We start from the raw sequence: 14,822 nt of genomic DNA, 5'->3' as shown, positions 1-14,822 counted from the left end.
TGGAACCCATCTCCTCCAGAGGGGCTGGACTCTCTTCTACTCTGGAGTGGCCCACGGGGAGAGGCGGCGGGCTGGGGTTGGTTTGGTTGTCGCCCCCCAGCTCAGCCGTCTCGTGTTGGGGTTTACCCCAGTGGATGAGAGGGTCGCATCCCTGCGCCTTCGGGTTGGGGAGAGGTCTCTGACTATCATTTCAGCCTACGGGCCGAGTGGTAGTGCGGAGTACCTGGCCTTCTTGGCGTCCCTGTTGGGGGTGCTCGATAGTGCCCCTCCTGGGGACTCCATTATTCTGCTGGGGGACTTCAACGCCCACGTGGGAAACGACAGTGACACCTGGAGAGGCGTGATCGGGAGGAATGGCCTCCCCGATCTGAATCCGAGTGGTGTTTTGTTATTGGACTTCTGTGCTAGTCACGGATTGTCCATAATGAACACCATGTTCAAACATAAGGGTGTCCATCAGTGCACTTGGCACCAGGACACCCTAGGTAGGAGGTCAATGATCGACTTTGTTGTTGTATCATCAGACCTTCGGCCGCATGTTTTGGACACTCGGGTGAAGAGAGAGGCTGAACTGTCCACTGATCGCCACCTGGTGGTGAGTTGGATCTGCTGGGGGAGGAGAAAGCCGGACAGACTTGGCAGGCCCAAGCGCATAGTGAGGGTCTGCTGGGAACGTCTGGCGGACCCCTTGGCCAGGGATGTATTCAACTCTCACCTCCGGGAGAGCTTTGACCAGATTCCGAGGGATGTTGGAGACATAGAGTCCGAGTGGACCATGTTCTCCGCATCTATTGTCGATGCTGCTGCCCGTAGCTGCGGCCGTAAGGTCTGCGGTGCCTGTCGCGGCGGCAATCCCCGAACCGGGTGGTGGACACCGGCAGTAAGGGACGCTGTCAAGCTGAAGAAGGAGTCCTATCGGCTGTGGTTGGCTTGTGGGACTCCTGAGGCGGCTGACGGGTACCGTGGGGCCAAGCGTGCCGTGGCCCGGGCGGTGGCAGAGGCAAAAACTCGGACCTGGGAGGAGTTCGATGAGGCCATGGAGAAGGACTACCAGTTGGCCTCGAAGCGATTCTGGCAAACCGTCCGGCGCCTCAGGAGGGGGAAGCAGTGCGTCGCCAACACTGTTTACAGCGGGGGTGGGGAGCTGCTGACCTCGACTGGGGACATTATCGGCCAGTGGAAGGAATACTTCGAGGATCTCCTCAACCCTGCCATCACGCATTCCCTGGTGGAAACAGAGGCCGGGGACTTGGGGTTGGATTCTTTCATCACCCAGGCTGAAGTCACCGAGGTGGTTAAAAAGCTCCGCGGTGGCAGGGCTTCGGGGTTGGTGAGATCCGCCCTGAGTACCTCAAGTCTTTGGATGTTGAGGGGCTGTCATGGTTGACACGCCTCTTCAACATTGCGTGGCGGACGGGGACAGTGCCTTTGGATTGGCAGACTGGGGGATCACACTCCTCAGCCTCCCTGGTAAGGCCTACACCAGGGTATTGGAGAGGAGAATCCGGCCAATAGTCAAACCCCGGCTTCAGGAGGAGCAGTGTAGTTTTCGTCCCAGCCGTGGAACACTGGACCAACTCTATACCCTCTACAGGGTACTCGAGGGTTCATGGGAGTTTGCCCAACCAGTCCACATGTGTTTTGTGGACCTGGAGAAAGCATTCGACTGTGTCCCTCGTGATGCCCTGTGGGGGTACCCCCCCACAAAACACATGTGTATGGAATTGGGGGCCCTTTACTAGGGGCCATCCGATCTCTGTACAAGCAGAGCAGGAGTTTGGTTCGCATTGCCGGCACTAAGTCCTAAGTCGGACCTGTTACCAGTGCATGTTGGACTCCGGCAGGGCTGCCCTTTGTCACTGGTACTGTTCATAACTTTTATGGACAGGATTTCTAGGCGCAGCCAAGGGCCGGAGGGGGTCTGGTTTGGGGACCAGAGGATTTCGTCTCTTCTTTTTGCAGATGACGTGGTCCTGCTGGCCCCCTCTAGCCAAGACCTACAGCATGCACTGGAGAGGTTCGCAGCCGAGTGTGAAGCGGCTGGGATGAAGATCAGCTCCTCCAAGTCCGAGGCCATGGTTCTCGACCGGAAAAGGGTGGCTTGTCCTCTTCAGGTTGGAGGGGAGTTCCTGCCTCAAGTGGAGGAGTTTAAGTATCTCGGGGTCTTGTTCACGAGTGAGGGAAGAATGGAGCGGGAGATCGACAGACGGATCGGTGCGTCCGCCACAGTACTGGGGGCACTGTGCCAGTCCGTTGTGGTGAAGAGAGAGCTGAGCCGAAAAGCTCAGCTCTCTCTTCACCGGTCGGTCTACGTTCCTACCCTCACCTATGGCCATGAACTTTGGGTCATGACTGAAAGAACGAGATCCCGGATACAGGCGGCGGAAATGAGCTTCCTCCGTAGGATGGCCTACGGGGACCGGGTGCGTTCAAATGAGATCCTGAGACTGTTCAATTCGGACACTGAAGAACAGGACTCTGATGGTTTCAGTGCGCAGGAAAAAAATGAAGAAGGCAATCAATGAGTTTTGACCTGGTAGGCTGCAGTGTAAATCAGTTAGGAAATATTGGAATGTTGTTCGTACACTGTTCAGTAAAAAAGCATTAGCAACTAAATTTGTGTGTTACTGATAACGTACGTATATTTAAAGGTAGCCGTGTTACAGCCACTGTTCAAAAAAAAAAAAAAAAAGCATTTGCAATATGCATTTTTACATATTACCATACGGATTAAGATTAAAAATTCCTCACATGTAATATCTTTCTGTGTAAATCATATTTCAACGTGGGACACCCGCGGCTTAACATCCGGTGCGGCCTGCACAAAATTGGTTTTCTTTCTAAAATTAGAGCATGCAGCGTTTAATCAGATGCGCTCTGTAGTCCGGAATTTACGGTATATGTTTGCATTTTGAATCAGTTTTTGTGGGCTCTCCTAAAACTGAGACCGAAATATCTTTACACACGTTTTGAATTTGAAGGTTTTGTGACAAAAATAGGAAAAAGTTGGTTCAAGAATTTTTTTTTCAGATACATCTAAAACCCTTTTCACACAAATACTTGTTTTAAGTGCATTCATATGTGCCGAGCTTGTGCCAGAACCGCCAGAAAAATGGTGCACCCACATTTTAACCAACTGATCCACACTGTCAAGTATGGTGGTGGTAGCTTCATGCTGTGGGGCTGCTGGAGGTAGTGGTGCATTGTAAGAAAAAGGGGTACTTGGGTATTCAGACAGGAAAATGATTCCTAAGCTGCACCAAAAACCTAACCTGTATAAGTAATACTTAAATAGAAATAGTTGAATTTGGTTGTTTTATGATTATTTTACCCTGAAAAAAATGGCACAGATCAAGTAAGAAAGCCTAAAATATTGACCATAACTGTATATAACTGGAATCTTATCAATAATCAAATCGGACAGCGTTATTTTGGATTATCTTTCTTATGGGTTAGACCCGAGTCTTACCTCCATGTCCTCCTTCACTTGCTCCTGCTGGTCTCTCAGCTCACCAAAGGCATCAATGATCAAACCTATAGGAAGTTTGAAAGTTCTGAAAAAGCCAAGAAGTACTTCAAGATCTGTTATGATGAGAGTAAATATTTACCCTGAATGATGGCCAGCAGGATGACAATGACAAAGAAGAAGAAGGTGATGTCAAACAGGATGCGGTAGAGTTCATAGGGATCTCCAGCCGGGTCCTCCAACTCGTCCCCGATGCCTCCACCGGCTCTCACGCCCACATACATGTGGAACAGGTAGCACTATGCAGGGAAAAATAGAAAGAAAAAAATCAACAGCAGCTTAGTTTAATTAGGATCAATTATCCGGTTGCACCAGGATTTCTTCTCATTTAAGTTTCATTCCCTCTCTTTCCGGGTTAAACTTTATTTTGTTGACCGATTTTGACTAACCCCTTGCTGGAGTTGGAAACCTCATGCTTCTGAACGCTGCTTTAGTTATGAGGCAGTGACGTTTTGTAATGAAGGTAAAGAGCAATTGCTATGGAAACTATCAAGGTCCTGAAGACTTCAAAAGGATGCAAGAGTCTTCTATTGATAGGCAGTAAATAAAAAAAAACATTCAAGCTTCTTCTCAGTTTAGTGTCCTTCATACACTGATCAAGGCCATTAGGATGTGATCGTCATTCATTCAGAATAAAAGCCAAAGAATCTTTTCAGCTCCAAACATTTGCTTCAGCTGAAAACAAATTGAAGTTATTTTCCAATTTCCTGCCTATTTGTTTTAAACAGACGTACCGTCATCATGTCGTCACACTTCATGTCAGGCTCGTCTTCATCCTCACTCTTATTGTAGAACTTTCTAAAGAAGTTGAAGGCCACCACACTATAGAGGTAGACGACTACGGCCAGCAGACCCACAGTCAGCACCAGCTGCAAGAACAGGACGCTCATTAAAAAAAAGCTAAAAGGACAGCAGACTTCACAGGTTTCAATTCAGGGGATTTTTGGATCAACATTTTGCCGTCTGAGCATTTTTCTTAGAAAAGTGAGGCACTTTCAAGGTCTACACAACCATGAGGAGGTTTTTAAAGAATTATTTTAATATTCAGACTTTTTAACCTTCAGATGTGCATATAATTAAATTCTTGGTGTTGCAATAACTTCCTTATGCAAGGATGGGCTAAAATGAGTTAGACCTAGTGGTTTAAAATTAGAGATGCAACAGTGAGACTTCTGGTTTTCTATTCCTGTTCATATTTTGGAAGATTTTAACTTTCTAAGAACTGTAACGCAAATTCATTCTGTAATATATTCAGCTCTGAAGAATACACAATATCCTTCTGGGTTTTTTTTTTGGACACTAAAGGTCTTACAAATCAGTCTACAATCCCCTTAAATTCATTTAGTCCATGTTTGACCTGCATCTAATTATCCTGTTTAGTCTTGTTTTAATCTCAAGTGCTTCAAATGTAAAAAAAAACACACAGAAAATACAGAAAATGCTGCTCTGTTTTTCCAGATAACATTAAGGTTTAATAAAGCCCTTAATAATCTAGCTCTATTATACATCAGAGATGTGACTGTTCCACATACAGGTCCTTCTCAAAATATTAGCATATTGTGATAAAGTTCATTATTTTCCATAATGTAATGATGAAAATTTAACATTCATATATTTTAGATTCATTGCACACTAACTGAAATATTTCAGGTCTTTTATTGTCTTAATACGGATGATTTTGGCATACAGCTCATGAAAACCCAAAATTCCTATCTCACAAAATTAGCATATCATTAAAAGGGTCTCTAAACGAGCTATGAACCTAATCATCTGAATCAACAAGTTAACTCTAAACACCTGCAAAAGATTCCTGAGGCCTTTAAAACTCCCAGCCTGGTTCATCACTCAAAACCCCAATCATGGGTAAGACTGCCGACCTGACTGCTGTCCAGAAGGCCACTATTGACACCCTCAAGCAAGAGGGTAAGACACAGAAAGAAATTTCTGAACGAATAGGCTGTTCCCAGAGTGTTGTATCAAGGCACCTCAGTGGGAAGCCTGTGGGAAGGAAAACGTGTGGCAGAAAACGCTGCACAACGAGAAGAGGTGACCGGACACTGAGGAAGATTGTGGAGAAGGGCCGATTCCAGACCTTGGGGGACCTGCGGAAGCAGTGGACTGAGTCTGTGCTCAATTGGCCTGCCAACTCTCCTGACCTGAACCCCATAGAGAATCTGTGGGATATTGTGAAGAGAACGTTGAGAGACTCAAGACCCAACACTCTGGATGAGCTAAAGGCCGCTATCGAAGCATCCTGGGCCTCCATAAGACCTCAGCAGTGCCACATGCTGATTGCCTCCATGCCACGCCGCATTGAAGCAGTCATTTCTGCCAAAGGATTCCTGACCAAGTATTGAGTGAATAACTGTACATGATTATTTGAAGGTTGACGTTTTTTGTATTAAAAACACTTTTCTTTTATTGGTCGGATGAAATATGCTAATTTTGTGAGATAGGAATTTTGGGTTTTCATGAGCTGTATGCCAAAATAATCCGTATTAAGACAATAAAAGACCTGAAATATTTCAGTTAGTGTGCAATGAATCTAAAATATATGAATGTTAAATTTTCATCCTGACATTATGGAAAATAATTAACTTTATCACAATATGCTAATATTTTGAGAAGGACCAGTATATATATATATATATATATATATATATATATATATATATATATATATATATATATATATATATATATAATGGGTAACAGCATCAGAGCCAGGGACTTAAAAAAGCTCAACAAGCTGATAAAGAAGACTGGCTCTGTTCTTGGGACTCCTCTAGAACTTCTGAAGATCATTGTGCAAAGAAAGATTCTTCATAAAATGAAGAACATTATGGAGAACCCTGAGCATCCTCTTCATGAGACTGTCCTACAACAACAGAGTATCTTCAGTCAGAGGCTTCTTCAGATCTGCTGTAAGACGGAGCGCTACAGGAGATCCTTCCTGCCCACAGCCATCAGCATCTACAACGACTCTTTGAAGAAACCTTCATAATATGAGCTATAACAACATTTAATTTCCCTTTCGGATTAATAAAGCATTTTTGAATTTGAATTGAATTAAATAGATCCTTTAGTCATCAGGCTCCTCTCCTGTGGAACCAGCTCCCAGTTTTGGTCCGTGAGGCGGACACCCTGTCTACTTTTAAGGCTAGGCTTAAAACGTTCCTTTTTGATAAAGCTTGTAGTTATGCTGCTATAGGCTTAGGCTGCTGTAGGACATAATGACCACTTTCCTTGACTATGTCACATTCTCCTACTATTTTCCAATTTTGAGTTATTTGCTCTGATTTCAGCATTTAACTTTATGCTCTCCCTCTGTTTTTTCTCTTCCTAGAAGCTACACCTGGCCAGGATCTGTATTTAGCCCCATCTGTCAGTGATTAACCCTGTCTCTCCTAGACATAGCTACTGGCTGAGCATTTACTGTGGCTAACTGTATGTGCTCTCTTTCATACTCTAGGCCTGAAAACTGACTCAGATCTCATCTGCTCACCTGTGTTTCCTACATGAAGCCACTAAAGGAGCTACCTCTGCTCTTAACCTTTTACTTCTCTTTAACATAGAAAGTACTCCTGGATCAATGCTTTGTGTTTTTTATGTGTATGCTCTGTATTCTCAAACCCGAAGTAGGTCGTGGCAGATGGCCACTCACGCTTAACCAGGTTCTGCTGTTTCTTCTTGTTAAAGGGGAGGTTTCCTTTCCACTGTCGCTCTATGCATGCTCAGTATGAGGGATTGCTGCAAAGTCAATGACACAATGCAGGCAACTGTCCATTGTCACTACATGCCCATCCAGGAGGAGGGAGTCACTGACTTGCAGCAATCTGTTGGGATTCCTTACATATAAAACTTAACTAGACTCTATTGTTTAACTAGGATTAATCTGGAATGTATGTACTTGACTTATTCTGTAAAGTGCCTTCAGACGACATCTTGTGAATTGGCCCTACAAGAATAAACTGAATTTAATTTATTCTCACTGTGTCACTGTTGATTTACAACCACTGGATACAAAGAATGCTGCCAGACTGGTTATTTTCAATACTTTCTCTAGACAGTTTATCCCTCCTCAGTGGTCTGAATACATGAACCTCGACCGATCAACTCAGTTTCAAAAATACAAGGCGCTGTGCTGACCTTTTGTAATCCAATTAATTTTCCAAAGTAAATCTATTCAAAATACCGAATTGTGAAACATGGATTATAACTAGGCCAAAAAGGTTACTTTATCTGTAAAACATTGTTTAAATTGCTCTGCAAGTCTAACTAATCAGCAAATCCACTTACTTTTTTTATCCAGATTTTTTTTTAAACATTCTCATGTCATTTGGTTCCTCTTCTTCAGAAACGCTAAATAAATGTGAGAGTATTTTTTTATACTTATGATTTTTGTCAACATGGCATTTTCTTCTGTTGTAATTCTGTCTGATTGTTGAGTAAAGTGTCTTAGGAAAAAGAAAAGGCAATTGTTAATACTAGTACTTTGGCTCCCTCTGCTGGTAGAAGCACTCACTTGCTTGCCATTATGAGTGACAGAGGACAGGATGGTGCGAAGTGTCTTGAAGCCCATAGCAATGTCCAACAGATGTGCAGCAAAGAAGAAGTTGTTGAAGTGTCCAAAAATGGACATGGTGGTATACCAGATCAGATACAGGAAATACTGGAGGAAAGAGACAGAGACAAGCCCTTCTTTAGAGAAAACATAGGGGCTTCTGTAGATACAATTTTACACAAATGAATAAACTCACATTGTCAGTCAAAACCACTCCCAGTTTCCAGATGTGGTACTTTGTGTCAATGGAGCTTAACCTGTTGGAGAAGAAAAGGCTTATTAGCTCTAACACTGAGCAGTAGCCTGTGTTATCTAGGAATACATTATGTCTATGATTAAGAAAGGTTCACTAGTGTTGGTATATCATTTTACATGCTATATGAGGGGTGGGCGGTATGGACTTAAAATTTTATCACAATATTTTTTGGTACTATTGTGATAACAAAATTGATGATAAAAACTATAACTTCTTTTCAGTCCTCAAGGGAACTGCGCGACTCTCACTGCATGTCACAACAACTTGGCTCCACAAAACCCAAATACTGCTCTTGAAAATTATACCCATTTTGACATAGGCTTCTTCAGGACACCAGTTACATAATTAAGTGTGATTTGTATCACTAAACTGCACACAGTAACTGTATTCAATCATATTTTCAAATTTATTGATGCACTCATGAAATAAACTATGGAGAAAATAGTAAACATAACAGTTTCAACAATATAGACTACTATATATATATAGTTTTTGGAGCTTTCAAACATCATTAATTGGAATTTATTGTTGTCACAATGATTCAAAAGTCTTAGAATGTTTTCTCAATACCGATGAGATAAATGCCCTTCCCTATGCTATATTGTGAAATCTAATGTATAGCTGTATGTGTAAGTTAAATGACTACAAGTAGTATAGTTGTATTTCTGCCAGATCCTGCAATAATCAGGTTTTATTTAAAGCTATCGAGTCTTTGGCGTTTCAGCCTTCATATAAATTTAAAACTGATATTTTTTTCTTTTTTGCAATGGACCCATGTGTGTTTTTAATAAAGTGAACTAACATACAGTGGGGAGAACAAGTATTCGATATACTGCTGATTTTGCAGGTTTTCCCCTTTGCAAAGTAGAAGTCTTTAATTTTTATCATAGGTCCTCTTCAACTGTGAGTGAAGGAATCTAAAACAAAAATCCAGAAAATCACATTGTGTGATTTTTAAGTAATTAATTAGCATTTGATACATCAGAAAAACCAAACTCAATATTTGGTACAGAAATCTTTGTTTGCAAAACAGATATCAGATGTTTCCTGTAGTTCTGGAGGAGGTTTGCACAGACCGCACCAGGCATTTTGGACCACTCCTCGATACAGATCTTCTCCAGATCCCTCAGGTTTTGGGGTTGTCACTCCAAAGTTTTTCGATTGGGTTCAAGTCTGGAGACTGGCTAGGCCAGGACCTTGAGATGATTCTTACAGAGCCACTCCTTAGTTACCTTGGCTGTGTGCTTCGGGTCGTTGTCATGCTGGAAGACCCAGCCACGACCCATCTTCTGTGCCCTTACTGAAAGAAGGTTGTTGTTGGCTAAGATCTCCTGATACATGGCCCCATCCATCCACCCCTCAATATGGTGCAGTAGTACTGTCCCCTTTGCAGAAAAGCATCCTCAAAGAATGATGTTTCATCTTCCATGCTTCATGGTAGGGATGGTATTCTTGGGGTTGTACTCGTCCTCCATCTTCCTTCTCCACACACGGCATGTGGAGTTTAGACCAAAAAGCTCTATTTTCATCTCATCAGACCACATGACCTCCCGTTCCTTCTCTGGATCAACCAGATGGTCATTGGTAAACTTCAGACAGGCCTGGACATGCGCTGGCTTGAGCAGGGGGACCTTGTGTGTGCTGCAAGATTATAATTGATGGCAGCGTAGTGTGTTACTAATGGTCTTCTTTGAGACTGTGGTCCCAGCTGTCTTCAGGTCACTGACTGATACCTGGGCTGATACCTCACCTTCCTCATGATCATTGATGCCCTAACATCCCACATCATGAAGGTCCTAGAGAGACTCCTGTTGGCCCAGCTGAGTAAGCAAACAAACTATCAGGAGCCTCTTTAGTTTGCTCATCGTGGTGGGGTTGGAGTTGAAGATGCCATCATTAACCTACTTCAACAGTGCATTTAACACAATTTAACCTGATTTTCTTTGTCAGAAATGCCAGAAGATTCAGGTGGAGGCCTCAACAATCTCCTGGATCAAAGACTACCTGACAAAAAGACCACAGTTTGTGAGACTGAAGGGTTGTGAGTCTAACCAGGTAGTCAGCAGCACAGGTGCACCACAGGGGACTGTACTCTCACCATTCCTTTTCCCTCTGTACACCTCAGACTTCCAGTACAAGACAGACTCCGTTCATCTGCAAGAAGGGACAGAGCAGACTGTACTTCTTGAGGAAGCTTAGGTCCTTTGGTGTTTGCAGCAAGATGCTGCATATCTTCTATAAGTCTGTTGTGGAAAGTGTGATCTCTTCTGCCATCATCTGCTGGGGAAGCAGCATCAGAGCCAGGGACTTAAAAAAGCTAAACAAGCTGATAAAGAAGACTGGCTCTGTTCTGGAGACTCCTCTGGAACCTCTGGAGATCATTGTGGAAAGATGGATTCTTCATAAAATGAAGAACATTATGGAGAACCCTGAGCATCCTCTTCATGAGACTGTCCTACAACAACAGAGTGTCTTCAGTCAGAGGCTTCTTCAGATCTGCTGTAAGACGGAGCGCTACAGGAGATCCTTCCTGACCACAGCCATCAGCATCTACAACGGCTCTTTGAGGAAACCTTCATAATGACCTACAACAACATTTAATTTTCCTTTGGGATTAATAAAGTATTTTTGAATTGAATTGAATTACCAGTCCAAACACCAGCGTCTCTCCTCTCTGCTTAATTAGTTTATTTATGTTTTTATTTTCTATTTAATTATTTTTATTTTTTTTATCGTTTCACACAGATAATTTCAATGTGGCAATGTCACACAGTAACTGACGCCTGGAGGTGGGGCTTCAGCCGCCATAGCTTCGGCCTTCAGTGGGTCTGTGGAAACAACTGGTACCGTACAGAGTAGAGCGAAGCCGAGTGGTGCAGAGCCGCACTGGCTAAAATGAGCCAGTGGAAAAGGGCCATTACAAATGTGGATGAGTTTAAAGATTTTGTAGTTATTTTAGATTATATGCTCTGCTTTAAAAAAGGAATGAAAGGTTTGCCATACTCTAAAATACAATTTGTATAATGTTTAAGAAACTCTCTGACAATAGAAGGAGCAAAAACATACATGCATGCAATGATTATGTCTCACTTCTTCTTTGGTATATCATGTTTATCACAGGCAAATAAGACAACTATCAAAGCACCGGAGAGTCTTTTCTAAAAAGAATCCTGGACAGGAAAACCCAACGATAACATGATCATCCCAGTCTTACCAAATACAGTTAATGTTGGAAAATAACATTTCAAATGTGCATTTATGTCAAAATAATCAAATGTTATTTTCAAACCAGTTTTTTCAAGCCGAACTTAAAAGGTTTGTTAAATTAACACAGAGATCAATGGGCAGTGTGTCATGCCACAAACAAAAAAATGCTTGTGAGTCAGTCCATCAGATGGTGGTTTTATTTGAAAATATAAATAAATTTTCTTGTGATGTAAATTTGTCCATACTCTACAGTCTCATATTCTTTATGTTTTTTACCTTTGCGTAAATCTGCATGCACTCTACTGACTGTAGACCAGATCCTCAGTCTAGAATAGCAATGGAAAGTGTGGACACATCTTCTCATACAAACATAATTAAGATGATGGAATAACTGTCTATGACCTGCTGGGATACTTCATCCCATGTGTTCACATTCGGTTTATAGCTGTACAAAAAAAAAAAATCAAGGTCTACGTTTTTTACTTTTTAAGTAATGCAATGTTTGAGCAAGGAACAAAAATGCAAATCAGTTTTCTTTTCTGTTGACACAGTCGTCTTAGGAGTATGAGTCTCACCAGGAAAGCAGGGAAGCTTCCTTCTCAACAGTTTCTATGGTGGGGTCAAAGTCCAGAGCGCTCTTATCCAGACCTAAAAGCTCGGCAATGCGTTCAGCCCCATACATGTCACCATATTTGTTGATCACCTACATGCACAGAGGGAGTACAGCAAATATACCTCTCATTACTAAAACTGTGCTAAGGAAAGTGTCTATAGAAGGAAGACAGGAAAATAAAAGTTTAATTGTATAATTTCTTGATGCAGGTTTTTACCTAAACGTTTGATCTGGGACTTTAATTATTTAACATTCATACAGACATATGTGTCATTGTAGCGAACACTCACCTTGCGTTTGATAAACTTATCCCAGTAGTTGTTCGGGAAAGATCTGAAATCCAAACGATAAACTGTAACTCCAGAGGTTAAAAACATCAGTAAAACAAGAACAACAAACCCAGACAGCGACTCACGGCGTGTTGATGACGAGTCGATCCCACTGGCCTTTGATGTCATCATCAGACGGCTGCTCGGTGATGTACAGACCGTCAAATTCCAGCTTCCTGGCAATCTCCTTCTCCCTCTTGAAGACTACCAGAGGAACCTAACAGCAAAACAAAGTGTGCAATAATTAAAAGATCTAAATGAATCCAGATTGCTGGGAGGATAGTGGTTCATTAAAAGCCGCACCTTCAGACAGTAGTAGCCGACCAGGCAGAGGAGCGAGATGACGGTGTGGAACACAGCCATGAAGCGCAGTGTTGGCAGCATGTAGCCTGTGCTCTCCTGCAGCACAAATTCATCCATGTCGAACAGCGTGTTCTCTTCGTCATCATTGCCCAATGGGTTCTCATCGTCATCCTCTTCATCGGTCTCACCAGTGACCTAAACAGGAAAAATGCAAAGGATTTTTAAAAACATAAAATATTCTATGCCATTTGTGGTATATTCTGGGTGGGTTAGTGGTATCTTTTTTATTTTGACATGAGGATTATTATAATTATATTATCTATTACCTTGTAAAAGAGCAGGATGAAGTTGATGGCGAAGCAAACAAACAGAGCCAGGAAACGGAGGTTGTAGAAGTTACGAGCCAGGTAGTTCTGCAATGAAAATGTTTGATATAACTAAAATTGACTATCCATTAATAGTACTGAGCGCAAGCCTCGAGTCTTCCCTGATATTCAAATGGATTTTCTTGTGACCTCCTAAAATGGTCTTCAGTAGAAAAGCACCAATCACGCTTGCCCTGGTTTTACACCATGTTGATTATTTATAGGTTGAAAATAGTAGACATTTTTATGCATTTAAGAAATAGGTAGAAATGTATCAGATTTGTTTGTGATCATGACCAATTGAAGGAAAATTAGCCAATTCAGATCTGTGGCTGATATATTTGTGCATTTAGATCTGAGAAATACTTTTTAAACCTGTCTAGAAGTATTTTTTTTGTTTTACTTATTCATTTTCATGGTCTTTTTTTGATTGTCAGTTTACTTATAATTTGACTTGTAAATTCTTCAGCGATAAAAAGGTTCCTAAAGCCAAGCAATGTGTCAACTTAAAATAGCTTAGCTAGATGAATCTGCAATTTATTTTAAGGATAACAATTTGACACACAAAATAGTATTTTAGCACCAACAATGTGATTCATAAGGAGCTTTCATCTGAAATGAATTAGCAGTTGGATCCCTCAGGACCAGGATCAGATCGATTTTATGCCAATTCTTAAGACATGACTCAGGTCCTCTAAGCTTGAGATCAGGGTTCTAAAGTTGAAAAAAGGTTGAAGAGTGATCCCTCCAGCTTCGGGGTTAGTTCTGGTAGGACAGAGTGGACGATGGATTTTTGTTTATCGTGTCAACTATGTTCCAACCCTCACTTATGGGCATTACATATGGACCAAAGAACAGGATCCTGCATACAAGTGGTTGAAATGAGCTTCCCTGGTATATTGGCTCAGCTCAATATTAAAGGAGCTCCGCCATCAGAAGACTGCCGCTGCTCCTCCACATAAAGAGTCAGTTTAGGTGGTTTGGGAATCTTATTGGGCTGCTTCCTACACTCCTCTCGGAGGTTTTGCAGGATCTTCCCGAGATTAGATAAATGGGAGACAATGGATGGGTGGATAGATGAATTTCTAACACTGTCTGCTTGAAAAACAGCTTAAGATCAAAGCTACTGTAAATGATGGCAAGAAGGTCTGAATCTTCGACTGCAAAATATGAAGAGATTAGGATAAAACAATTGCATGTTCTGAGGATTAGTCTCTAGAGGAATGAACATACTGATCAAAGAGCTCACCAGCATCTTGTTCAGGTAGACATCAAGAACCGCAAAGATGGTTGTCATGAAGGCAGGAGATGCCACTTTAGGTTGACTGGACCTGGGTTTGGGTTTCTCCTCCACAACTGGCTCCTTAGCCTCCTCCTCCTTTGGTTTGTCCTCCTTCTCCCGTTTCTCTGTGCTGTAACATCATATGTGTTTACACAACATGTGATATTACTCTGTAAGACAGTTACCTTAAGTTCCAATTCATTCTTCTACTCACTCTGCTTTTTCTGGCTCACTTTCAGAGGTTTCCGCAGTCTTGGCAGCAGCTTTCTGCAACACATTTTCAGTAGACAACAGAAATGATTTAGTCCCTTTTTACATGACAACGATCCAATGAAAACGGAATACATTTTTCTGTTTCTGCTAATACGTCTACACAA

General features: G+C 42.2%; 1 protein-coding gene across 2 annotated transcripts in view; it reads right to left on the bottom strand.

Moving 5' to 3' along the window:
- The window catches only part of ryr3 (ryanodine receptor 3), a 153,647-nt gene that overhangs the window by 2,828 nt on the left and 135,997 nt on the right, over positions 1-14,822 (bottom strand). For both annotated transcript variants that reach the window (XM_047387608.1, XM_047387609.1), the window contains 12 exons: positions 14,660-14,712; positions 14,413-14,575; positions 13,125-13,211; positions 12,799-12,993; positions 12,582-12,712; positions 12,457-12,499; positions 12,129-12,256; positions 8,287-8,347; positions 8,052-8,198; positions 4,261-4,395; positions 3,609-3,765; positions 3,470-3,534 (listed from right to left, as the gene is read on the bottom strand). In XM_047387608.1, coding sequence (XP_047243564.1) covers positions 3,470-3,534; positions 3,609-3,765; positions 4,261-4,395; positions 8,052-8,198; positions 8,287-8,347; positions 12,129-12,256; positions 12,457-12,499; positions 12,582-12,712; positions 12,799-12,993; positions 13,125-13,211; positions 14,413-14,575; positions 14,660-14,712 — 1,365 coding nt within the window. The remainder of the gene's footprint in view (positions 1-3,469; positions 3,535-3,608; positions 3,766-4,260; positions 4,396-8,051; positions 8,199-8,286; positions 8,348-12,128; positions 12,257-12,456; positions 12,500-12,581; positions 12,713-12,798; positions 12,994-13,124; positions 13,212-14,412; positions 14,576-14,659; positions 14,713-14,822) is intronic.

The sequence above is a fragment of the Girardinichthys multiradiatus genome, chromosome 15 (genome assembly GCF_021462225.1).
Source record: "Girardinichthys multiradiatus isolate DD_20200921_A chromosome 15, DD_fGirMul_XY1, whole genome shotgun sequence".
NCBI lineage: Eukaryota > Metazoa > Chordata > Actinopteri > Cyprinodontiformes > Goodeidae > Girardinichthys > Girardinichthys multiradiatus.
The sequence above is the reverse complement of the archived record's forward strand: the minus strand, read 5'-3'. Positions and strand labels throughout refer to the sequence as shown.